The 27,309-nt window shown below is 44.7% G+C and overlaps 1 protein-coding gene and 1 pseudogene across 1 annotated transcript; both read left to right on the top strand.

The window, feature by feature from the left end:
- LOC112445420 (melanoma-associated antigen C3-like) lies at window positions 1-22,595 on the top strand. Its single transcript, XM_059884381.1, has 2 exons — window positions 1-1,087; window positions 20,904-22,595. The coding sequence occupies exons 1-2, from the start codon at window positions 101-103 to the stop codon at window positions 21,969-21,971; spliced, it is 2,055 nt and encodes a 684-aa protein (XP_059740364.1). The 5' UTR covers window positions 1-100; the 3' UTR covers window positions 21,972-22,595.
- Window positions 22,596-25,512: 2,917 nt separating this feature from the next.
- On the top strand, window positions 25,513-27,029 carry LOC112445418 (melanoma-associated antigen B5-like; annotated as a pseudogene).
- The last annotated feature ends 280 nt before the right edge of the window (window positions 27,030-27,309 follow it).

The following is a 27,309-nucleotide window of genomic DNA, read 5'->3' as shown; positions in this document are numbered from 1 at the left end:
GCTGAAGGTTCTCACAGCATGTCCTTGTCCCTCCTCCAGGTGCCTTCCTGCCTGCTTTCCTGCCCGCACTCCCACCTGCGGTCCCTGACCTGCTGTCACCATGCCTCGGAGGCACAAGAGCAAGTCCCATGCCCGTGGGAAACGCCACCAGGTCCGGGGGGACACTCAGGAGGCCCAGGCCAGTGCTGCTGAAGCCCCAAAGGAGGAGTGCCCCTCCTCCCACTCTACTGCCCCTCAGGGTTCTCTCCCGAGCTCCCCTGCTGCTGGCAATCACCAGCAGCTTCAGGGAGCCATGGTCCCTAGCTCTCCTGATGCAGGGCCTTCATGTGCAGGATCTGATGCAGGTGCCCAGGGCCCCGAGGAGGGAAGTGCAGGTGCCTCCCAGGCAGCCCCTCGCAAAGATCTTCTGGCCAGGAAGGCCAGGATACTCGTGGAGTTCCTGCTGGAGAAGTACACCAAGAAGGAGCCCATCACGCAGAACGCCCTGATGAAAATCGTCAGCAGGAAGTACAGGCAGCACTTCTCTGAGATCCTCAGTACAGTCCGTGAGCGCATGGAGCTGGTCTTTGGCCTGGAGATGAAGGAAGTCGACGGTAGAGGGAACATCTACACCCTGATCAGGAAGCTCAGCCTCGGGGGAAACGATTGTCCGCGTGATGAGGGAGCGCTGCCCAAGTCCCGTCTCCTCATGGTGCTGCTGGGGGTCATCTTCATGAATGGTAACCGCGCCACTGAGGAGAAGATCTGGGAATTCCTCAGTATGTTGGGGGTCTATGCTGGGAGGAGGCACTGCATCTTTGGGGAGCCCAGAAGGCTCATCACCAAAGATCTGGTGCAGAAGGAGTACCTGAACTACCACCGGGTACCCAATAGTGATCCTCCGCGCTACGAGTTCCTGTGGGGCCCGAGAGCTTGTGTTGAGACCAGTAAGATGAAGGTGCTGGAGGCTCTAGCCAAGTTCCACGGTAGGGTCCCTAGTTCCTTCCCAGACCTCTATGACGAGGCTCTGAGAGATCAGGCGGAGAGAGCAGGGCTGAGAGGTGCGGCCGGGGCTCGAAGCAAGGCTGAGGCCAGTGCCCCTTCCAGGGCCTCCTCCCACATCTAGGGAGGGGGGCAGGGCACTTTGTTCCCTTTGTGTTGGAAGAGAGCAGTGAAGCTCCTAAATAGTGCAGAGTAGTAGGGGTGGAGGGAACAAAACCCATATCTTCTTACAGTTTAAGTGGTAAGCGAGTTTAGGTCTAGTTTGTTTTAACAAAATATATATCTGTTTTCTTGTATTCACATGAGAAATACCTAATGAACGATGATTTAAATTAGAAATGTAAAGAGGTGAAGGAGGTGTTTAGTATTTTCAAATGTTCTTACTTCTGATAAGGTGTATTGTGCTTCAGAGTTCAAATGTATGAATCATATAAATCATAGTTTTCAGCTGTTTTAATGTTTTAAAAGTTTGTGTATTTGTAAAACACACTGAAAGTACTGAATATATTGTTCACAATGAAAACAAGATAACATGACATTAGAAGAGAATTTTTCTTGAAGACTAGTCAAGCTTCTAAAGAGTGCATGGTGGTGGGGGTTACATCACATTTCTTTCCATCACATTTCTCTTTCTGTTTCACACGAGTAACTTGTAAATATTATTTGTTTCATTTTTTTTTCAAATATTTTTACTTCTAAGAGGTTGTTTTTCCTCAGAGTATTAATTTGGTAATGATACTGCTGTTATGTTCATTGCTGTTTGAAAAGTTTTAAAGGTACAGTTTTGGTAGATATAAAAGAAATTCAGGAGCCATCTATATTGTCTTTATGATCTGAAAGTAGGTAACATAGCACTGCAAGAGTGATTTTCATGCTAATTTGAAAGAAGACTACAGAAACTTTTGAGAATCATAAAGAAAATGGAGAAAAGAATAGAGTAAAAAGTCTTTAAGTTGTGGTTTACCTTTCTTTTAAACTTTCTTTTAGTAAAAATAAAAAAAAATACTTTGACTTATTTAGCTCATTTAAGAATATTTGTTTCTTTTGTCCCAATTCACTGCATATTCTCTGCTGTCTCCTGGATTAAAAGTTAACTCAGATGGGAAGGTGGTATTTGAGGGGTTCATAGTAATCGTAACTTCCACTTATTACAAACCAATACTTAATCAGTATGCCACTGCTTTATATGTAGAACATGCATTCCAGCATTCATGCAGCATCAGATTTAGCACTCCATTTATGGATGGATAACTTGCAAATTTCTCAAGTTCACGAACTGATGAAGTGACCTTCCTAGGACTAGTCCCCCGATCTGGATTAGTGCAGAGCCCACAATGTGCCACTTCTCCCAGCCTAAGCCAGACATCATGTCTTTTCATTCATTTTTCCTCTAAACACTCCAAAAAATGTGTCTGGTTGGATACATGGGGCCCTGTCCCAAAGAACTGTTTTGGAATAAAGTTTAAAAAATGCTGATAAATGAATGGTATGAAAGAAGACAAAACTACTCAGGGACAATGTGGTCATGAACACATGCAATGTTAGATATCCTGAAAAGATCAATATGCCCTCATTTATCCTTCTTGATTCTCAGGGACATAAAAGCCTTAGCTTAAGCACTGTGTCCTCAGGTCAATGGATGGAAGAGTCCCAGTCTCTGATACTTATCAAGGGGAAGATTTTAGAACACTAGGGGTCCCACAAACTATACCCTGCTTCTTGCCTTGTGTGGCCATGGGGAGAGCAGTCTGTCTGAGGTGTGCCTTCCTTTCCTGCAGGGCAAGGGCGGAGGGGTTCGCAGGGAGTTGAGTGCCTTGGTCTTGTGACAGCAGCTCCAATTCTGCCCAAGTAGGAGATCCTAAGAGGCCTTCATAGGATTTACAGTGAGGACACTGGGGGCTGATGAGTGGACCCACCGGCCCATAGCAGGGGGGATGGCACGGAGGAACAGGCAAGGGTAGCCAGGGAGTAGCTCTCTCACCTCCCCTTCTGTTGTCTCAAGAAGGCAAAAGCCTTGGCCACAGGCCAGCTGATTCAGCCAATAGAGAGGGTGGATTCCCATATGCTACTGGAAGTCAAGGTAAGAAACCTGATCTAAGACTGGGGGACCACTGACTCCAGAAGAGAGTGGAGCCCTAGAATGTTCTCCTCCTCAGAAGGCCCCAGTAGCTTTGCACACATCTGGTTCATCCTGTCTTCCAATCCAGAACTTCCAAGAAAGTAATGCCTTTGTTCTGAGGAGCACAGCCTCAGGTGAGCGGAGGCTGCAGTCTGGGTCTGGTCAGGAGTGAGGATGAGGTCCCTGAACGGGGTGCAAGAGGACCACTCAGCCCAGAACAGGGGAGACTGTGGAGGCCCAGCCCTGATGCCAGCCCTATGAGACCCAGGAGAAAGCTTTCTGGCTGAAGAGCTTCTCTTTCCACTAGAGTGGTCTCAGGGAGGTGAGAGCCTTGGTCTACTGGGAGAAGCCTCACTTCAGTACAGAGTGGAAGCTAGTGACTCCAAATGAGAATAAAGGGACTGCACCTAGAACACAGCCCTGCCCCTCTACACCTCGCACTGGCAAATTTGGGAACACAGGCATGATGCACCCCACACATTTCTTTTTAAGAGAATCTCAGGAGGTGAGGTGCTGGGGCTCAGGGGTCAACCTCAGGAGGAATTCCAGTTCATGCCAAGAGTCACGTAGAGGACCATGAGGACTAAAGGAACCACTCACACTATACCACTTTTATAGAATCCCTCCCCTAGGGTCAGCCATGAGTGACCACAGGTTGGCAGCCCTCACATCCTCCGAGGAGGTCTCAGGGAATTTAAGGCTGTCGCATGAGAGGACAGGTCTCGTTAGGAGATGGGAAGTCAGTGTGAGGACCTGGAGAGAGGACATTAATAATGAAGAGAGGGAAGAAATACAGGTCTTCCTAGGAGCCTGACTGAGGACAGGTGCAGCCAGCCATCAGAAGGCCTCAATTTCCAGTCACAGCTTTCTGTCCTGAGAGACAACGGGTAGATGTGGTAAGTTAAGCAACCTCTGCTTTCTTCTATTGGGTCTCAGAGAGTTGTGGGCCTTACTCTGAGGACATGTCCTCAGGTAAATAGATAGGAGCTGCAAGACCTCCCAACAGTTCCCAGAGGACCCCTGGTCATTTTGCCAGAGGAGCTTCAGGTAACCCTTGATGTGGCAGGGAGGATAGTTCTTTCATACCTGGGTCAGCTACTCTGTGCAGACTGATTTCCCTGGGCCTTTGTCCTTCCAATCCTCCATGATAAAGGGAATTGAAGTTAGGCTTCAAACCAAGTGGCGTGCTCCTCCCCTAAAGTCCTTGCTAGGCAAGTTTACCTTTGATGTTTCTGCACATGTATGACTACCCCTTTCACTTTTTGGGAAGAAAATTGCTCACTAAAAGCCAGACAATAGTCCAAGCTGGAGACCTTCATTAGAAGGCTCCCACCAAGAGAAACGACAGCTCTTGGCTCGGGGAGCCTGCCTCCATATGACAGGGATAGAATAGCATAGGATACAGGTAGCTGTCCCAGGTGATTCTGTGGAAAAGAATCCACGTGCAATGCAGGAGATGAAGGTTTGATCGCTGTTCTGAAATATCTCCTGGAGGAGGAAGTGGCTACCCATTCCAGTATTCCTGCCTGGAGAATCCCATGGACAGAGAGCCTGGAGTGCTGCAGTTCATGGGGTTGCAAAGAGTCAGACATGAATGAGGGCTTGAGCACAGACAGACAGACTGGTAGATCTAGAAGTCTAGGAGGGGAATAGAGGTAGAGAAACATAGGAACAATTGGTAGACCATTATAAGTTAACATTGTTCAAGAAAGGCATCAGAATATAGTGGAAGAAGGCAGGTTTGTTTAAATATAAAGCCATAAATAATACATGAGATGTTCCCCAGGCCTTTAGGTAAAAGAGGAATGTCACGACCCTTCTATCCATTTGAAGAAGTTCTACAATAATCCAAGTTTGACCTCATAAGGTCAGACACTCTCCTGCTCCAAATGAATTGGGAGGCAGTGATGTAAGCCTGACCTGTACTCAAAGAAGGCAGTCTTTCCTAGTCCTCCACTTTCCATTGACTATAGAATGTATTCCACTTAATCCTCCAGGCAGAGCTCCAACACCTGACTGCTTGCATCTCTTACAAGCATCCTATATACATTAATCTATTTCTTGCCTAACACTTTGCCTCTTGCTGAATTCCTTCTGTGCTGAGACACAAACAACCTGAGCTGCCTTAAGTCCAGCTACCAGGTGAGTGATTCTAATTAAAAAACCACGGTTCAAGTTCCAATCTGGATTTTTGGGGGGTTGGAGTCCTGGCCATGTGGATTTGAGTCAAAACCTGGTGTGATAGGTTTCATCTAGAGGAAGTCTCCATGCCACCCCTTCGAAAATTTAAACTACGGCCTGTTAAACTAGCTCATAGGGCTAGTATGAAAGTCACTTTCTTCTGCATGTCTCTGCACGTAGACTCCCAATATCTTTGCCTTTGGGTGTCCAAATCCAGACACTGTATGCCATGAATGCCTCCACTTTGTGTTTATAAAATTCAAGCTGAGAGTGTCTAAAGGATAAGGTGAGAATGGACAAAAAAAGAAAAGAAAAGAAATTGAGCTAAACATTTTCTGGCTACCTTCTGAAATATGGCTGTCCTGGTGCCTCAGATGGTAAAGAATCTACTTGAAATGGCAGGAGATCGGGGTTCGATCCCTGGATTGGGAAGCTCCCCTGAAGTTGGGAATGGCAACCCACTCCAGTATTCCTGCCCAGAGAATCCCATGGACAGGGATCCGGAGGGCTACAATCCATGGGGCCACAATGAGTCAGACATGACTTAGAGACTGAACAACAACAGCAATCTTCTAAACCTTCTTCTACTTTACCACTTCTTGCTGCAACTAGTGAAGCCCATGCGTCCTAGAGCCTGTGCTCCACAGTAAGAGAAGCCACCACAATGAGAAGCCAGTGCACCCCAATGAAGGGTAGCCCCTGCTCCTCGAAACTAGAGAACACACACGCAGCAGAAAGAGCCAGCCCAACCAAAATGAAATACATAAATAATTTCTTAAAAAAAAATACTCAGGGAAGCCACAACGTTCCCTGGGGTGAGAACTGAACCACATTCTGCCCAGCAAGATTACAGGTGAGGGATGCCACAGCCATGAAAAATCCATAAGGGAATTCAGTGACACCAAAAGCCCCTTATGAGCATTCGTCATTTCCTTTTCAGATGGGTAACTGACTGTCCATTGCTGAAGACTTGCCCTTAGGATTCCAGCGAGGTCCCTTATGTCCAAGTCTTCCTTGCCTTTAGGAAAAACTCTGAACTTTGAAAGACTTGCCAGGTAGACTCTGCTGGCTTGGCAATGCTTAATTTGCCTACAAAAGCCCTTCCCCTTCTCCAGATGGTACTAACCATCAGCCAGCCACTGAGCCCTGTTCACAGGAACTCTTTTTGGACAAAAGAAGGAGCCTCTTGGACCACAGACCTCTTCTTCATTTGTACTCAGCATTGAACACCACTATTCCCGGCCCTCATCTAACCTGGGGCTCCAGAACTCCTTAAACTCTATCCACCTCAGGAAGTCATAGGGCCCACCAGACTTCCATAAGAATCCAAGTTCCCCTCTCCATGCAGGATCTCAGTTGGATAAAACAAGATTAGGGAAAATTCTCAGATGACCCCAAAAAATATCTAGACAAGTTTAGACATCTATGACTTTTGAATTAATCCAGAAGGACATTTATATCATCCTTGCTCAGACACTCTCTCAGGCAGAAAGGACAACTATATACAGATTCTGCACTCAGCTGGGAGACAGCTATCACATGGCAAAGTCCCAACCATTTCCCATGGGAACGATGGCTGTTCCCTGCTCAGAATCTAATTGGGAGTATAATACTTGAGCCAGGTTAGCAGCCAGGGATGCTTTGTCTTCCTCTTCCCCACCTGAACACTGGTGGTCAGAGCACACCCAGAGAGGCTCCCTGTTCTGGCCAATGACCACCACTAGGTTTCCAGCCATGTCAGGACCAAGCAAGACAAAGTGCCAGCAAGGGGTGTCAGAGGTGCACCAAGACCTAAACGGTGACTACTGTAACCCAGGGTTCATGATGCCATATTTATAAAAAATAGCACTGTGGTTTCTGTCGTTCTTCCCACTCCATGGATTTTGCGTGGGTACTTATGGGTAACTGCCTGCACACTAGGAGAAAAGTTATATAACCTAAAGCTGTCCATCAACTTGTCAGTCAAATGACACAGGACACACATGACCCTACCACATGGCAGGACCACTTCTGGTTTCCAGACAGCCTGCTCTCCTCCTTCTCAGGAGTGTAATTTTGCTCTGCTTCATAAAACTGCTACTTAAAACTGCTCTGTTTCTCCAATAAATTCTTTCTCTTTGGGAGGACAAAAACAGGAAATCAGTGTTCTGCTGGTGAAAATATGGATCACATATTTATTACTGTTCATCAGGTTCCAGTTAAAGTTTTTATATTTTATAACACAAATTTAGAATCTTTTGATTGCTGTGTGATCTAGAACAAGAAAACACAGCAATGGAAGAGGGATTTTCATGCAAATTTGAAGAGACTCTGAGGTAAAATAACTTAGGTCAAGTAAAAAAGAAAAGAAAAAGTCAATTTTGGTAAGTTTTTGGTGAAATTCTTTTAATACTCCTTTTTAGTAAAAGTATTTCCTGAGTTTATTCAAGATTGTGGGAGAAATTACATAGTAATAAAGTAGACAACTTTATCATTGTCACTCTTATTTCCAACCAGTAATTGAGTACTCCTTGGAATGCTCCATGGCAGAACTGGGGATGGTAATAAAAAGAAGCCTGAGCCACTGTCCATAGAAGTTAAGTGTCTATAAGTTGCGGCCATATCAAGCAGATGGGGAGATACCCTTTGAGACCTAAACATGTGGCAAGTTGAAACCAGGGATGAGAACGAGAGGAGGTTGCAGATTAGAGCAAGTCAAAAGTAAATGCTTTGAGGCGAGGCATGTGGGTGCTTTGGAACACTGCAGTTCCCTTGAGGATGTAATTTGAAGTTACGTGGGTTGGTGGGCTAAATGAGGCTGAGTGAATTGAGGGCAGTGGGTGACCCTGAAATGGGGGGTTTAAGTTGAGAAGTTGAAGAACGGAATGGAAGATTACCCTTGATTCTTACTTTGAGACTGTGGGTAAAACAGAGAGACTCTCCACCTCGGACAGGAATTAAATGGGTTCTGTGCTCCTGCCCTAGTATGGAGAAACACAGTGCACAAACTGGGGATTTACCCCACTGCCTCCAGGGTGTTTGCCGGAAAGAAGGATGGTATTTCCTTGAACTGAGATATCTAATACTCACTGTAACAGCAGTCTCCACACTGGGGTCAGAGGCCACTATGTTACAGAAATGTTCTACTACCTATTTTAAGCATAATTTGGGGAACTTCAAATGAAGGCTACACTTTTGGTGCTGGTAAAATTAATGAAAATGGGGGTTGTTGGTATGGATGAAAAGGCAACTGGAAGGGAAGATCTTTGTCCTTGACACAAATTCTAGAAGTTCTGAGTAGCATCCAGGCAGGGGAGATTCCTCTACATTCAAATGGCATATTTACAAATGGGGAAATTTTATTTAGTTTTACTAAGCAGAACTGTGTTCATTCTGAAAGTGCCACATATTTCTGATATCTCATGCAACTAAAAAAACAAAATTCACAAACTATGGTCTGTAGTCATTATCAGAGGAATAAATGTCATTCTTTGAAATCCATTTTTGCAAGAGCTTTAGATCCTCTACATAGAAAACCCTAAAGACTCCACCAGAAAATTACTATAACTAATCAAGGAATACAGTAAAGTTGCAGGATATAAAATCAACACACAGAAATCCCTTGAATTCCTATACACTAATAATGAGAAAATAGAAAGAGAAATTCAGGAAACAATTCCATTCACCATTGCAACGAAAAGAATAAAATACTTAGGAATATATCTACATAAAGAAACTAAAGACCTATATATAGAAAACTATTAAACACTGGTAAAAGAAATAAAAGAGGACACTAATAGATGGAGAAATATACCATGTTCATGGATTGGAAGAATCAATATAGTGAAAATGAGTATACTACCCAAAGCAATTTATAGATTCAATGCAATCCCTATCAAGCTACCAACGGTATTCTTCATAGAGCTAGAACAAATAATTTCACAATTTGTATGGAAATACAAAAAACCTCGAAGAGCCAAAGCTATCTTGAGAAAGAAGAATGGAACTGGAGGAATCAACCTGCCTGACTTCAGGCTCTACTACAAAGCCACAGTCATCAAGACAGTATGGTACTGGCACAAAGACATAAATATAGATCAATGGAACAAAATAGAAAGCCCAGAGATAAATCCACGCACATATGGACAACTTATCTTTGACGAAGGAGGCAAGAATATACAATGGATTAAAGACAATCTCTTTAACAAGTGGTGCTGGGAAAACTGGTCAACCACTTGTAAAAGAATGAAACTAGAGCACTTTCTAACACCATACACAAAAATAAACTCAAAATGGACCAAAGATCTAAACTTAAGACCAGAAACTATAAAACTCCTCGAGGAGAACATAGACAAAACACTCTCCGACATACATCACAGCAGGATCCTCTATGACCCACCTCCAAGAATTTTGGAAATAAAAGCAAAAATAAACAAATGGGACCTAATTAAACTTAAAAGCTTCTGCACCAGGAAACTATAGGCAAGGTGAAAAGACATCCTTCAGAATGGGAGAAAATAATAGCAAATGAAGCAACAGAGAAACAACTAATCTCAAAAATATACAAGCAACTCCTACAGCTCAACTCCAGAAAAATAAATGACCCAATCAAAAAATGGGCCAAAGAACTAAATAGACATTTCTCCAAAGAAGACATACAGATGGCTAACAAACACATGAAAAGATGCTCAACATCACTCATTATCAGAGAAATGCAAATCAAAACCACTATGAGGTACCATTTCACGCCAGTCAGAATGGCTGCGATCCAAAAGTCTACAAGCAATAAATGCTGGAGAGGGTGTGGAGAAAAGGGAACCCTCTTACACTGCTGGTGGGAATGCAAACTAGTACAGCCACTATGGAGAACAGTGTGGAGATTCCTTAAAAAACTGGAAATAGAACTGCCTTATGATCCAGCAATCCCACTGCTGGGCATACACACCGAGGAAACCATAATTGAAAGAGACACATGTACCCCAATGTTCATCAGAGTAGTGTTTATAATAGCCAGGACATGGAAGCAACCTAGATGTCCATCAGCAGATGAATGGATAAGAAAGCGGTGGTGCATGTACACAATGGAGTATTACTCAGCCATTAAAAAGAATACATTTGAATCAGTTCTAATGAGGTGGATGAAACTGGAGCCTATTATACAGAGTGAAGTAAGCCAGAAAGTAAAACACCAATACAGTATACTAATGCATATACGTGGAATTTAGAAAGATGGTAACAATAACCCTGTATATGAGACAGCAAAAGAGACACTGATGTATAGAACAGTCTTTTGGACTCTGTGGGAGAGGGAGAGGGAGACGGTGGGATGATTCGGGAGAATGGCATTGAAATATGCATATCATATATGAAACGAGTCGCCAGTCCAGGTTCGATGCACGATACTAGATGCTTGGGGCTGGTGCACTGGGATGACCCAGAGGGATGGTATGGGGAGGCAGGAGGGAGGAGGGTTCAGGATGGGGAACACATGTATACCTGTGGCAGATTCATTTTGATATATGGCAAAACCAATACAATATTGTAAAGTTAAATAAAATAAAATTTTAAAAAAATTTAAAAAATCACATATATTACAATAGTTCTACAAAATAGGGTTTAGAAGACTCACTTTGCAGATTACGAATTTGGTAGTATTCTCAAGTTCACAAGACTTGTGACAGAGCTGGAAATAGACATTTGGTCTGCATCTGTCGAGAGGCCACACTGTTCCACTCCTCCCAGCCTGAGGCAGACCTAGTGTCCTTCAGTTCTCCTGTCATCTTCCTACTCCAAACTGTATTTCAGAGGCTTCTGTTTCAAGACAGCGGTGTAGGAGGATGTCTGTTCATCTCCTCCTGCACCATAACTGCAACTAGCTGTTGAACAACTATCAACAGGAGGACGCTGGAACACACCAAAAATGATACCCCACGTTCAAAGAAAAAGTGGAAGTCGCAACAAGATAATAGGAGGGGTACAATCACAATGAATTCAAATCCCATACCCTCTGAGTAGGTAACTGGAGAACAAAAATACCAAAGAAGTTCTCCCACGATTGTGAAAGCTCTGCACCACACATCAAGGAATGCAGCCTGCGGTTCTGACAAAGGGACTTGGAATTCCCTGGTTATCTGACCTTCAAGGGCAGTGGGATTTGATTATAGGACTCCCACAGAAGTAGGGGAAACAGACACACCACTCTTGGAGGGCACAAACAAATCTCGCATGCAGCAAGATCCAGAGAAAAGGAGCATTTACTCCACAGGAGACTGAATCAAACCTACCTCCAAGTGTTCGAAAGTCTCCTGTGGATTCATGGGTCAGCTGGGGCTCAACACAGGGATGGGGGCACTGGCAGAAGCAGTCCTAGAGGTCCTCCTTGGCATAAGCCTTCCTACAGGTCAGCATTAACTCTGCCATAGAGACCACAGACCCATAATTCAAAGAGAGACAAGCACTCTAATGTTCACTGCAGGACTGTTTACAGCTGTTTACAACAACCAGCACGTGGAAGAAACGTAGATCTACATCAACAGATGCAAGTATAAAGAAGCTGTGGAAGGCACATGCAATGGAATATTGTTTTTGTTATTTTGTCACTAAGTTGTATGTGATTCTTCTGAGACCCCAAGGACTGTAGCTCACCAGAATGCTCTGTCCTTGGGATTTCCCAGGTAAAAATACTGGGGTGTGTTGCCATTTCCTTCTTCAGGGAGTCTTCCTGACCCAGAGAGAGAAATCACGGTTCCTACATTGGCAGGCAGATTATTTACCATTGACCCACGAGGGTAACCCAGTGGAATATTACTCAGTCATAAAAATGAACAAAATTGTGTCATTGTTAGAGAGATGGATGGACCTAGAGAGTGTTATACTGAGAAGGAAGTCAGAAAGAGAAAAACAAAGATTGAAAATTAATGTATATATATGGGATCGAGAAGAATGGCATAGGTGACCCTATTTGCAAAGCAGAAATAAAGACAGTGATATAGAGAACTAATGTATGGTACCAAGGGAGAAAGGGTTAGGGTGGGAGGAATTAGAATATTGGGATTGACTCATACACACTATTGATACTATGTATAAACTAGACAACTGTTGGGAATATACTGTATAGCACAGGGAACTCTCCTTAATTCACTGGGATGCCCTCAATGCGAGGGAAATCCAAAGTGAGAGGATATATGTATATGTATGTCCGATTATTTTTAGCATGGAATAGAAGCTAACACAACATTGTAAAGCAACATGCTGCAAGAAATATTTGCTGCCATTGACTCGAAACAGTGACTGTAAATGTACTTTTATTTAAACATTCCATGGTTTTCCAAAGAACAATGCAAAGTAAATCAGATTTTTCCTTCATAGGCTGTTATTTCACACAGTGTTTTTATATGTTAACATGTATCTTTCAAAATGTAAATGTCATACAAAGGAAACTAGGATTAATAACTTTTTAAATTTCTCTTCTTTACTGTAATTGTTTTTACTTTCCTAGTTAGTATGGGAGAGCAAAACATGCCATCTCAAACTGTCTCTTTTGATACACAGATTATTCTAACTGAAAACAATCAAGGCCAAAATACTCAGAAAGGAACCTGACCTTTGGCCTAACTGCTGAAAGAACTTAGGCAAAGGTCCTGTTCCCTGAAGAGAACTATGACCAGAGATAGCTGCAAAGATTATAGGCAAGGTGTGGTGGCGAAATCTTGGCAGGGCCTAGAGATGAGAGTCCACTCTGTGGCCCGGGGTCTCTGCCTGGCACAGAAAACATTCATTTACCAACATTGCCTTTCCCATCTCCATGGGAACTTCCTTCTTATTCTTTCAGGTCCTAAAGAACTACCATTAAAATTTTCTTTTCTCTTTGGCTCTGGGCTTTGGCCATGTTGATGAGCTATTCAGTTTTCCTGGGTCTCTCTCATGTCTATGTGTTATTATACATTTATTTTATCCTATTAATCTGTCTCACATCAGTTTAATTCTTCGACCACCTGCAAAAACCTGCAGAAGGGCAGAGGGAAGTATCATGCTCCTCCATATTAGCTACATCTCACATATTTCTCTCTGTGATCAAAATCCCTAATGAGGTATTCAGTAACAAACTAATGGCTATGAATATCATTAAGGATTTTACTTATATTGATATAATTACATATTTATTTATGATATTCTAATTTTTATTTATTTATTTACTGAGCATTACCCCGCCCAATAGAGCAAGAGCCAGGTTTCCTCATAGGCAGTACCTCCCATCAGCAAGCTTCCACAAGCCTCTTCATCTCAATCTTCAGAGGGCAGACAGAAGAACTACAATGCCCTATTCTCTAGAATGAAAACCACAGTCACACAAAGCTAACCTAAATGATCACATGGATCACACCTTTGTGTAACTCAAAAGCTACGGGCCAGGCTTTGCATGGCCACCCAAGGTGGATGGCTCATGGTGGAGAATTCTAACAAAATGCAGTCCACTGGAGAGGAGAATAGCAAACCACTTCACTATCCTTGCCTTGAGAACCCCATGAACATCATGAAAAGGCAAAAAGATATGATACCAGGAGATCATACCAGGGGGAGATACCTGCGCACCCCAGGTCAGTAGGTGTCTAATATGCTATTGGGGAAGAGGCCAGAAATAGCTCCAGAAAGAATGAAGAGACTGGGCCAAATCAAAACGACGCTTAGTTGTGGATGTGTCTGGTGTTAAAAGTAAAGTCTGATGCTGTAAAGAATAGTACTGCATAGGAACCTTGAATGTTAGGTCCATGAATCAATGGAAATTGGTCAAGCAGGACATGGCAAGAGTGACCATCAACATTTTAGAAATCACACAACTAACATGGACAGGAATGGGTGAATTTAATTGAGATTACCATTGTATCTGTGGGCAAAAATCCATTAGAAGAAATGGAGTATATCATAGTCAAAAAAAGAGTGCAAACTGCAGGTACTGGGTGCAGTGTCTATAAGGACAGAATGATCTTGGTTCATTTCTAAGGCAAAGCATTCAGCATCACAGTAATCCAAGCCTATGCTCCAACCACTGATGCCAAAGAAGCTAGAGTCCAGTGGTGCTATGAAGATGTACATCACAGCCTAGAACTAACAATCCCTAAAAAATGTCCTTTTCATAATAGGGGAATGGAATGGAAAAGTAGGAACTAAAGGAATAACTTGCAGCTGAAGATGGAGAAGCTCTATATAGTCTACATAAACATGACCCGGAGCTCACTCTGGCTCAGATCATAAGTTCCTTACTGCAAAATACAGACTTACATTGAAGAAAGTAGAGAAAATCACTAGGCCATTGAAATATGACCTAAATCAAGTTCCTTATGATTATACAGTGGAGGTGAGGAATAGTTTCAAGGGATATGATCTGGTAGGAAGACTGCCTGAAAAACTAAATATGAAGGTTCAGAACAAGGTATAGGTGGTAACCAAAATCATCCACAAGAAAAAGAAATGAAAAACGCTAAATGGTTGTCTGAGGAGGCCTTATGAATACCTGACAACAAAGGGAAGCAAAAGGCAAAGGAAAGGTGTACCAATCTGAATGCAGATTTCCAAAGAGCAGCAAGGAGTAATAAGAAAGCATTTTCAAGTGAACAATGCAGAGAAATAGAGGGGAAAAATAGAATGGGAAAGACTAGAGTTCTCTTCAAGAAAATTAGAGATACCAAGAGAACATTTCATGCAAAGATGGGCACAATAAAGGACAGAAACTATAGGGACACAACAGAAGCAAAAAATTTTAAGAAGTGGTGGCAAGGATATACAGAAGGACTGTTCAACAAAGGTCTTTATGACCCAGATAACAGTGATGTTGTGATCACTCACTTAGAGCCAGATATCCAGGAGTGTGAAGTCAAGTGGGCCTTAGCAAACATTCCTAAGAACAAAGCTAGTAGAGGTGACGGAATTTCAGCTGAGCTATTTCAAACCCTAGATGATGATGTTGTTAAAGTACTGCACTCAATATGCCAGCAAATTTGGACCACTCAGCAGAGGACACAGGACTGGAAAAGGTAAGCTTTCATTTCAATCCCAAAGAAGTGCAATGCCAACGAATGTTCAAACTATCATATAATTGCGCTCATTTCACATGCTAGCAAGGGAATGCTCAAAATCCTTCGAGCTACGCTTCAACAGTATCTGAAAAGAGAACTTCAATATGTACAAGCTGGATTCAGAAAAGGCAGAAGAATGAGATATCAAATTGGTAATCTCCACTGGGTCATAGGCAAAGCAAGTGAATTCCAGAAAAACTTCTACTTGTTTGACTATGCAAAAGCCTTTGCCTGTGTGTATCACAGAAAACTGCAAAATTATTAAAGAGTTGGGAATACCCGACCACCTTTCTTGCCTTCTGAGAAACTGGTGTACAGGTCAAGAAGCAACAGTTAGAAGTGGACAAGGAACAACAGACAGGTTCAAAATTGGGATATGGGTACATTAGGTTGCATATTGTCACCCTGATTATTTAAGTTATATGCACAGTACATCATGAAAATTCCCGGATGGATGAACACAAGCTGGAATCAAATTGCCGGGAGAAATATCAATACCTTCAGACATGCATATGATACCACCCTTATGGCATAAATTGAAGTGGAACTAAAGAGACTCTTGATGAGAGTGAAAGAAGAGAATGAAAAAGCTAGCTTAAAACTCAACATTCAAGAAATTAAGATCATGGCATCTGGTCCCAACACTTCATGGCAAACAGATGAGGAAAAACTAGAAACAATGGAAGATTTAATTTTCTTCTCCAAAATCACTGTGGATGGTGGATGCAGCCATGTCGGTGGTGGTCGTGGTTTAGTGACTAAGTCGTGTCCGATTCTTGTGACCCCATGGGCTGTAGCCTCCCAACCTCTTCTGTTCATGAGATTCTGTAGGCATGAATACTGAAGTGGGTTGCCATTTCCTTCTCCAGGGGATCTATCTGACCCAGGAATTGACCCCAGATCTCCTGCACTGCAGGCACATTCTTTACCAACTGAGCTATGAGGGAAGCCCCAAATTAAAAGATGCCATGAAATTAAAAGACGCTGTTTCCTTGAAAGAGAAGCTATGACAAACGTAGATCACATAATACACAGCAGAGACATCACATTAGTAAAAGAGGTGTGACTAGTCAAAGCTATGATTTTCCCAGGGATCATGTGTGGATGTGAGCGCTGGACCGTAAAGAAGGCTCAGCGCTGACAAATTGATGCTGTTGAATTGTGGTGCTGGAGAAGACTCTTGAGAGTCCCCTGGACAGAAAGGGGACCAAACCAGTCATTTCTGAAGGGAATCAATGCTGAATATTCATGGGAATATCTGATGCTGAAGTTGAAGCTCCAAACTTTTGGCCACCTGATGGGAAGAGCTGATTCATTGGTAAAGACCCTGATGTTGGGAAAGATTGAAGGGAAAAAGAAAAGGAGGCAGCAGAGGATGAGATGGTTGGATGGCATTACTAATTGGATGGATAAGAGTCTGAGCCAATTCCAAGAGTTTGTGAAGAATAGGGAGCCTGGCGTGCTAAGGAGCATGGGGTCACAGTCAGAGATGACTGAGCAACTGAACAAAAGCAACAACACAGAACTGCAAAACAACAAAAGTAAAATATATTGTAAGCAATGGACAATAGGTAATAACACCATATTGATATTAGTTGCTCAGTTTTAATAAACGAACTTGTATCAGTTGAACCATTCCAAGATGTTAATAACAGAAGATGCTAAGTGGAGGAAGAGACTGGCTCTATAGGAACTCTGTACACTATCTGATAAATTTTCTATAATCCTAAATCTGTTCTTTAGAAAAATAGAGAGGCTCACAAGACAAGATGTTGACCACTCATTATGAAAGAAATGCAAATCAAAGCTACAATGATGCATCACCTCATACTTGCCAGAAAGGCTATCATAAAAAAATCTAGAAACAATCAGTGCTGAAGTGGCATGGAGAAAAGAGAACCCTCTTGCACTTTGAGGGGGAATGTAAATTGATATAGCCACTATGGAGAACAGTATGGACAGTCCTTTAAAAACTAGAAATAAAACTACCCGATGACTCAGCAATCCCACTACTGGGCATACACACTGAGAAAGCCATGCGTGAAAAGATTCACGGACCGCACTGTTTATTGCAGTACTATTTACAATAGCTAGGACACGGAAGCAACCACCTCAACTTCCACTGAGAGATGAATAGATACAGAAGTTGTGGTAGATATATACAGTGGAATATTCTTCAACCATAAAAGTAACAAATTTAAGTCAGTGGCAGTGAGGTGGATGCACCTAGAGTCTGTTTCACGGAGTGAAGTAAGTCAGAAAGAGAATAAAGAGTATTGTGTATTAACACATTTATATGGAATCTAGAAAATAGCACTGATGAATCTATTTGCAGGGTAGGAATAGAGACACATGTAGAGAAAAGACATGTACACAGCAAGGGATGGAGAGAGAGGGACAAACTGAGAGTGGCTATGACATATATGCACTACCATGTGTACAAGAGAGAGCTAGTGGGGAGGTGCTCTACAACAGAGGGAGCTCAGACTGCTGTTCCGTGACAACCTGGAGGACTGAGATGGGGGTGGCGTGAGGGATGCTCATGGAGGGGATATATGCATACTTAGAGCTGCTTCATACTGTTGTACAACAGAAACTAACACACTATAAAGCAATTCTCCTCCAAATAAAATTTTTCATAAACTCTACTGATTTAAAATGTAGAAAAAATCTGGACAAGAACACATAGCCAGTACAGAGTTATATACAACAATGCCAAATGAATAAGAGACAGGAACAATGAAGAACAAAAGATAATGTAGGAATTTATCCTCGAATTAAAAATCTGAGGAAACAAGCACAGAAAGTATTCAAACGTATAAATAACTTCAGCTATCTCGTATAAAATAGATCACCATAGCAAAACCAAGAGTCTGGCCTGGAAGAATCAACAATTACTTAGACCACGTAATAGAAAATCCAGCACAAATAAAAGCAACCATACCAAAAAAAAACGTACCTACAAAAAATCCTCAGAACAATGTATAGGTTCCACATAGAGGCAACAAGAAGAATTTCTTGACAGCCTTAGGACAAAAAAGTCTCAAACAGAATAGTATGTTATGTGTATTCATGAGGAGCAGATATTGTAAGACTGTTGATATTGCTTAACTCCTTTGCAGATCTACTCCAGTCAGACCAGCTGAGACCACAATCAAACATGGGCTGCTGTTTCCTGTACCCAGAATAAACCATGGAAAACTTACACAAGGAATAAAGACAAGTATTAACAAAAGCAAAAGCACAAAACTAAATAATCCCCGAGGCAAAATAAGTCTCTCATGTACTTGACCCTATGAGTGTCAACGTGAGGGAGTACTCAGAGACTGACAAGGGCTGTGCAGGCTACAAGGGAAGAAGGCAACAGGATCGGCTGGAAAAGGCTTTAAAGTGCAGCCCTTGATTCTTCCACTGTGCCCTGGGGCCATGTATCCCTACAGCCTCACTGAAGGAATCTGAGGTAGCATCTCAGAGCTCCCATGCCAAGACCATGGGGAACCAGTCTGAGTTGGATGTGGCAGCATGGCCCAGACGTCATGAAATAACCAGCACAAACTTTGTTAGTGCATGACAACTGGCCCTTTTAAGTGATCACCTTAATAGACTATCATGCAGGGACTAAAAGAGAAAATTGAGTACCCCAAAAATTATACCAAAGGACAGAAATTCACCTCAGAACTTTCGAGCAATGCGCCTGCAGTCGACTAAGAGCCCAAAGTGAGAACGGTCAGGCTAAGGAGCCCCTTCACTTACTCTGCTGGGATGGTGTGGGGCATGGTGGGGGACAGGGGTGGATTCATACCAGAAAGGGAAGGATTTCCAGGCCCTGCCAGCAGTCAATATGTAGATCCTGAGTGAGATGTGAGGGGTTCCACACCACAGAAGGTAGTCTCCCATCCTTCCCTCTCAGCTCATCTTACCTGCAGCAGCCATTTCCTGGAAGCCTCAGGCAGAAAGGTCCAGAGGAGATGTATGTGCACTTCTCAGCAGAAGTCTCGGGACTTGATGTCTTCGATGGGAGGCCTTGGCCTCAGGTCAGCAGATGGGACGTAGCACACCACCTACAGGGGTCAAGGGAAGACACGGAGAGTGGACAGAGCATCACTCAGCCCAGAAGACGGGGCCCGAAAGTGCCCTCACTGACATTCTCAGAAGCTCCAGGAAGCCCGTTCGGCCAGGCCAGAAACAATTCCTGCTGGGGTGCTGATGGAACCTAGAGCCTGGGAGGGAGGCCCGTAGACTCTGCTCGGTACAGGGAAGGTCTCAGGATCCGCGACAATTCAAGGAAAAGTGCACATGCCAATCCTCTGGGAAGGTCCCCCGGAACCCCGCCCGCCCTGGCCCCGCCTCTGCTGTCCGCCTGGAACACAGATCCACATGACCGGAAGTGACGACAACGCACCACGCTGAGGCTGCGAAGCCATCTTTGAGAGCTGCTGCCGTCTTAGAGAACTGCCGTCTTAGAGAACTGCCGTGTAGGGTGCCCAAACGGAGGACTCCCAGGTCTCAACAGGGGTCTGAGTGTGAGGTGACGTGAGTTACAAGTGTGGGACACACGTCCAGCACGCCCAAGCCTTTCCCTCTGAAAAGAGGGGGCCGGACAACCCCCGGCCACTCTGCCCCTGCTCTCCCCTGGAGAATTCGGGCCTGCATCTTAAGCCCCAAGTCCATCCACTTCACCCAGGTGGTCTCCGAGAGGAAGGCTTCAGTCCGGGGCTGGTGGACTCCAGTTCTGCTCATTAGAGGGAAAGCCCAGAGCCCTGTAGCTAAAGGAGGGACCGTCGGGGAGTACTGAGGGTCTCCACACCCTAGAACAGCAGCCACGTGAAACCCCCACCCCCCGAACTTGGCCTCAGAGCATCCGGGTAGGATCTGGGCAGCTCTAACGGCTGCAGGTCACCCTCATTGCAATCTCGGATGCGGGACACTGAGGGAGGAGGGCACCTCGGTCCGAGGGATTGGTAGCTGGTCAGTACAGGGAGGATGTCAGGGCTCAAGAGGAGCCAGGGTGAGGACCATCCTCGCGGACACACGGGCGAATCAGGACCCTCCTCTGTAGTCAGTGCTTACTCCCGGCCAAGCACAGGGAAGGGAGGCTGCGGTCTGAGTGGGGAGGTTAGAGCTTGCATACAGAAGGGCGGGTCCCGGGACCCTTAGGTGGGAGGCTGAGCACTCCCTCCTCTCCTTCTCCAGAGTCACAGGGAAGGTGGCAGCATCAGCCTTCAGAGCAGAAGAGGGATCGGGGCGGGTGCTAGGGAGTCATTCCCCATTTTTCATCCTAACTATGAATGTGAACTGAAAGGACATGCCTCCCCTGCCAGCCCTCACAGGCCCCCCTCTAACGCCCAGGCAGGGATGTCTGGCTGTGCCCCAGGGCTCACTCTCACTTCTTCCTCAGGGGTCTCAGGGAACAGCCTGACTAGGAGAACAGGAGACTTGTGGGTCCTAGAGCAGTGGACTCAAGGCCACCTACGAAGCAGACTTGGTTTAAACCGGGGACGACCCTCTCTGGTGTAGGTGCTAACATTTCTTTTTCTTTCCTCAAGGCCACTCAAAGCCTGCCTTCGTAACTGCACGCCCGCCTGCAGTCCCTGACCTGTGTCATCATGCCTCGGAAGCACAAAAACAAGCAACATGCCCATGGGAAACGCCACCAGGTCCAGGGGGACACTCAGGAGGCCCATGCCAGTGCTGCTGCAGCCCCAGGAGAGGAGTGCCCATCCTCCCCCTCTTCTGCCCCTCAGGGTTCTCCCCCGAGCTCCCCTGCTGCTGGCGATGGCCAGGAGCTTCAGGGAGCCATGGCCCCTAGCTCTCCTGTTGCAGAGGCTTCCTGGGCAGGATCTGAGGAAGGTGCCCAGGGCCCCGAGGAGGAAAGTGCAGATGCCGCCCGGGCAGCCCTGCTCGCTCGGAGCATTCGCAAAGATCCTCTGATGAGGAAGGCCAGCTTGGTGATGGATTTCCTGCTGGAGAGGTACACCAAGAAGGAGCCCATCACACAGAACGGCATGCTGAATGTCATCGGCAGGAAGTACAAGCAGCACTTGCCTGAGATCCTGAGCAGAGCCTCTGAGCGCGTGGAGCTGGTGTTTGGCCTGGAGCTGAAGGAAGTCGACTGCAGCAGGAACATCTACACCCTCGTCAACAAGTTCAGTCTCGGGGTTGAGGAAGGTTCAAGTGATGAGGAGGAGCTGCCTAAGTCTGGTCTCCTCATGGCGCTCCTGGGCATCATCTTTACGAAGGGTAACCGCGCCAGTGAGGAGGAGATCTGGGATTTCCTCAATGTGTTGGGGATCCATGCTGGGAAGAAGCACTCCATCTTTGGGGAGCCCAGAAAGCTCATCACCAAAGATCTGGTGCAGAAGGGGTACCTCATCTACCGCCGGGTGCCCAATAGTGATCCTCCGGGCTATGAGTTCCTGTGGGGCCCGCGAGCTTATGCTGAGACCACTAAGATGAAGGTGTTGGAAGTTCTGGCCAAGATCCAGGATAAGGTCCCGAGTTCCTTCCCAGACCTCTATGATGAGGCTCTGAGAGATCAGGTGGAGAGAGCAGCACTGAGAGGCGCGGCCAGGGCTCCAACAATGGCTGAAGCCAGTGCCCCTACCCGGGCCAAGTCCTACAGCTCCTCCCATATCTAGAGAGGGATCAGGGCACTTTGTTCCCTTCGTGTTGGAAGAGAACAGTCCACCTCTTAAATAGTTGAGGGTAGTAGGGGTGGGGGGAACAAAACCCATATGTTCTTCACAGTTTTAAGTAGTAAGGGAGTTTAGGTGCAGGTTTAACAAAATATACATGTTTTCTTTTTATCCATATGAATAATATCTAGTCAAAAATAGATGATTTAGGTAGGGAGGTAGAGGCTTTTTGTATTTTTAAATGTCACTACTCTTCATAAGGCTTATTATGCTTCAGAATATCGGTTAATTAATGTCATGGATGTCATGTTTACTGCTGTTAGGTTTAAGACTAGGAGTTCATTGTAAACAAGTTGAAAAGACTTCAGTGTTTTCCTTATGGTCCAGAACAAGGTAACATAACATTGGAGTAGAATTTTACTTGGAAATGTGTAAGAATCTTAGAGATAAGTATTTGGGAATCACAAAGCTTTCAGAGTAAACGCTGGTTTATTCTTTGTCTTCTTATCTGTCCTCTTTTTTCCTTGTAAAAGTTAATAACATGGACTTAGATTTGTTTAGCTTATTCAAACTGTATGACATTTAAATCATAATAAAAGAGAGTCTTTGCTCATTATTCCTTTTTTCTCCCAAATTAATTGACCATCTTGTGTTTAGAAGGCTTTTTTATAGTACTGGGTTGATAAAAAAATGAAGCCCAAGCCACTGCCCATGGAATTTTGAGTCTAGCAGCAGGGACCATATAAGGAAGGTGGTGAGCTAACTCTAAGGAATAAACAAATCATAAATTTAAATGGGGGAGGTGTGGAAGAGGAGGTTCCAGATGAGAGCAAGGAAGGCGAAGTTACCTGATTAAGGTGGCATTGGGTCTTGGGAAAAGTCTAGTTCCTCGGTGGGAGGTCCTGTTCAGTCCAGATGCATGATGGGCTAGATGAAGCTGTGGGAGTGATGCCAGACACTCATATGATGGTTCTCAGAGGTGAGGCTGTAAACCTGGAATATATCTAAACCATATATTCACCATTATTTGGGGATATCCGAAGACCATAGGGAATGGAAGGGGCCCTGTGCACTTGAGCCAGGGCAAGTGAACACTCACACTATGTGTTTTCATCAAAAGCTGTCCAGAGAGTTTCTGAGAAATAAAGGTGATACCCATTGAAGTGAGATGCCAAGACGTCACTGGACTGTCTCTCTTTTTCTGGGATGGGAGCACCAGAACTTGCTCTGTTAAACAGTTTAATTAGGTTATGTTTAGTGTAATTTGGCAAACTTTAAGGGAGGGCTCAATTTTTACTGTCAGTGGGATTGAATTAGGGGTGGTTTGGACAAAAAAAAAGCATCTGCGAGGGAAGTTGCTGGTCCTTGAGACAAACGAACTTGTCCTTGCATCCATGTGGAGAAGATAACCCCAAACACCTATTAAAACACGTGCTCAAATAGGGAAATACTGCTTAGTTTTACTTGCTTGGGAGCATTAGTGCTGATGTCGATTTGATTATTGTTTGGACTTGCATATTCTCTAGTATAGCCTGGAAATAAAATTATGTGATGGAAGTTTGTTATCATTCGGGGTCAAAATCACCTTCGTAAAAACGGCTATTCATTCAAAGTACCAAAGCTTGCCTCATACTGTGCCAGGTGATTTACATACATCACACATGTCTGTGGTCCTACACTATAGACTCTTTCAAACACAATTTGCAGATAAAGAAGCTGGAATAAAGAAGCTCAGACTCAAAGCTCATAAATGATAGGAGCTGGACTGAACCCTGGCACTGAATTCCTCCAGAGCCCATACTGTGCCACTCCTCCAGGATTAGGCTAACCTTGGGTCACTTCCTCTTTCTGAACATTAGTCCAAAAGGTATTTCACATGTGAAATAGCAGAATTTCATACCCCAAACACAGTTTTGGAATAAAAAGCCCCAGAAATAAGTAACAAAAAATGAAAATAAAAGTGAAGTACGAATAAGGAAGGAGACTGCATTCAGTGACAATTTATCTACATAGGAAATGTCAGTAAACTGCAATAGATCAGGGATGCAGAAAATCATTTAATTCAGCCCCTTCCTTTCAGAGAGTAAATCTGTTAAGAGTGAAGGTTCTACAAGAGGCTGTGTCTGGTCAGTGAAGAGAAGGAAGAGATCAGCGTGTTTTCTCTGATAGCACACCACCTATGCTGGGGCCCCCTCCCGGACTGTAGCCTCCCTATCACTCCTGGGACTCAGTCCACTCTCTGTGAGATTTGTTGCAGGCAGACTAAGACTTTTCAAAGACGTGGCTTTTACCAAGAACTCTTTCATAGAAGAGACAGGAGTCAAGGTAAAGACAGATGAATGAGGAACTGAAGTCACAGAGAGACTGGCCTGTGTCGGCTCTCAGAAGGCCAAGAGAGGGTTGCCAGGCTGCATGTTCCCTCACTTCTTTTCAGGGCTTGCAAGGACATGGTCTTTGGTCTACATGGGTCACCTTGGGTTGAAAGAAAGAGGAAATCCAGAGTCCCCCAGGAGTCAAGGTGAGGTACCTGAGTGAGGGCATACCCCTACACTGAACACAGAGAGCCCCAAGAAGCCTGAATCCTGATGTCATCCCTGAAGGCACAGGTAAGAGTAGCCTCATGTGGCATTCCCAGACTTTCCCTCTCTGGCACCACAGGGAGTGAGGACCTTGGCCTGAGGAGAGCTCCCTTATGTAAACAGAGAAAGGAGCCCCAAATGCTTCCAGGAGTCCAGCTTTGGACTTACAAAACCCCCTGATCTCAGAACTCTGAGGAAACCACACAGAACCCTGCCCTTCCTGGCATCCCTGGGATACCTGCTTATTGTTGACATGACATGCCCATTTCCTTCTGTGATGTCACAAGAGGGGTTGGGACATGGTCCAAGGGGTATAGCCTAGGGCCAGCAGTGGGATTATTTCCAGGTTTTCCAGAAACCAACTGAATACCCTGAAGACGAAGGGAACCACACAGCCCATAACCATATGATTCATCTCATCCACCCTCGCCTCAGAAAACCAAGGACAGCTATGGACGGATGAGGAGAATCTTACTTTCTCCTAGGGGTCTCACAGGGATGCTTGCCCTACTGTAAGAAAGTATTGTAGTAGAGGGGGTGGACCTAAGTGGAAGGGAGTGTAGAATTTCAGGCCACAACAGAGGTCAAAGCAAGGACTGAGGGATCATCTACCAATAAAAAGAAGTGATAATGAAACCAGCCCTGTTCGTTATAGCCCTTGAAGAACCAGGGCAGAGCTATCAAGCTGAAGTTCCATCAACATTTATTTACACCAGGTGTGTAGGAGGTGAACCCCTTAGTATGAAGGTGCAAATACTATTCCAAGAAAGGGGTGGGGACACCAGGCCCTATGGGGAACCAAAGGAAGCTCTCTTAATTCGTGTTGAGGACTCCAGAGGCCAGGACAGAAAACTTCCCACTTAGCACTCAGTACTGGGTGATAACTACTGACTGGGGTGATAAGCTGAGGACCTCTTCACTTCTCAGAAATCCCAGGGAAATTTGTGATGACAAATACAGGACAGCAGAGGGAATGGGTCTTATGACTGGCCACTAGTTGGGTGGTGGTCTTGAATGTGAAATAACAGATGCCTCTGTGTAGGAGACTACCAGCCCCTTCTGTCACCCCAGCGTGCCTGAGGCAGGGGTAGCAGGATGGAGCCTAAAGATCACTCTAATTTCCTTCAATATGTTTCCCAAAGGACAGCTGATTAGGAGAATAGGAACCCTGGGGGTTTTCAGAACAGTGCCCCCCAAAAAACCACAAATGTAGCCTTCGTGATAACCAAGGTGGTATTTCCCTTTTGCCAATGCACACTCAACCTTCATCTTCCTGTGGGCCCTTATCACCTGCCCTCCTACTCACACTTCTAATCATTGTCCCCCAGTGCAGGCATCATGCCTCAGGGTCAGAATCATAAGCTCTGCATCCATGAGAAACGCCACCAGGCCCAATATGAGCCCCAGAGTCACAGGGGAGTTCAGCCCGCTGCAGTAATGGAAGAGCTTCCCTCTACTTCTTCTCTTTTAGAAGATAATTCACAGAGCTCATCAGCTACTGGGTCAAATAGCACTTCCCAGGGGTCTTTGGAAGCCCCATCTACTACCAGCACTTTTTCAACTACTTCTGACACAACATCTGATGAAAAAGATACCAGTCAAAATGAGGAAGATCCACGTTCCTCCAATGTCTCATCTTCTACTTAGAACACCTACAGTGATACTCTGAACAGCATGACAAGTTTGTTGGAAGAGTTCCTTCTGCATAAATATAAAATGAAGCAGCCCATCATGAAGGAAACCATACTGAAGATTATCCACCCAAAATACCATAACCGATTTGCCGAGATTCTCAAGAGAGCCTCTGAACACATCGAGGCTGTCTTTGCAGTTGACTTGAAGGAAGTTGATTCAACCATCCACTCCTATGACCTTGTTAGCAAACTGAACCTGCCCAACAATGGGAGAGTGTAGGATGGTAGGGGCTTACCTAAGACCAGTCTCTTGATGACAGTTCTGGGTTTGATCGTCGTGAAGGGCAACTGTGCTGCTAAGGAAGACATCTGGAGATTCTTGAATATGATGCGAGTATATGCTGGGAGAAAACACTTCATCTACGGAGAGCCCAGGAAGCTCATCACCAAAGACTTTGTGACGATGAAGTACCTGGAGTACCGCCAGGTTGCCAACAGTGATCCTCCACGTTAGGAGTTCCTGTGGGGCCCACGAGCCCATGCGGAAACCAGTGAAATCAAAGTCTTGGAGTTTTTGGCAAAAGTCAATGATATAGTCCCCAGTGCCTTCTCATCACAATATGAAGAAGTTTTGTGAGATGAGGAGGAGAGAGCTCGAGCCACAGTTCCAGCCAGGCCTGGCACGACTCTCACTTCCAGACATGTTCCACGGCCATGTCCAGCAGCTTCTCCCACCCCTACTGAAGACCAAGACTTTTAAAAAATCATCCAGATAAGAAAATTTGACATCAAAATAGGGACTTTTGCCAAAATGGGAAGCAATCCCACAATAACACTGCTGGGACAATGGAATGAAAAAATAAAATGAAAAAAATTTCAAAACATGATCAACCATGATTGTTCTCCATCTTTTCTGTCTTCTGTTTTGTCAATTTAAATAATTTATACCTCGATATGCTTCTTCAAAATGCAGGAAGTATTACACCTTAACAAGTTTGACCTCTTACTGTCTTCATTTATTTTTTGAGTGTCTGCTCTTTGAAAGGCTCTATGCTAGTTCTGGTGAGGCTAAGATCAAGACCTAGCCTATGCCTAGACAACTTTTGAAACAAGTAGTTGCAATCACAT

The sequence above is a fragment of the Bos taurus genome, unplaced genomic scaffold, assembly GCF_002263795.3.
Source record: "Bos taurus isolate L1 Dominette 01449 registration number 42190680 breed Hereford unplaced genomic scaffold, ARS-UCD2.0 Leftover_ScbfJmS_1316, whole genome shotgun sequence".
NCBI lineage: Eukaryota > Metazoa > Chordata > Mammalia > Artiodactyla > Bovidae > Bos > Bos taurus.
The sequence above is the reverse complement of the archived record's forward strand: the minus strand, read 5'-3'. Positions and strand labels throughout refer to the sequence as shown.

Coding starts and splice junctions, on each gene's coding strand:
- LOC112445420 (XM_059884381.1), top strand. CDS start 101: ATGCCTCGGAGGCACAAGAGCAAGTCCCATGCCCGTGGGAAACGCCAC. Junction 1,088..20,903: donor AGGCCAGTGCCCCTTCCAGG/GCCTCCTCCCAC, acceptor CTGCCTTCGTAA/CTGCACGCCCGCCTGCAGTC.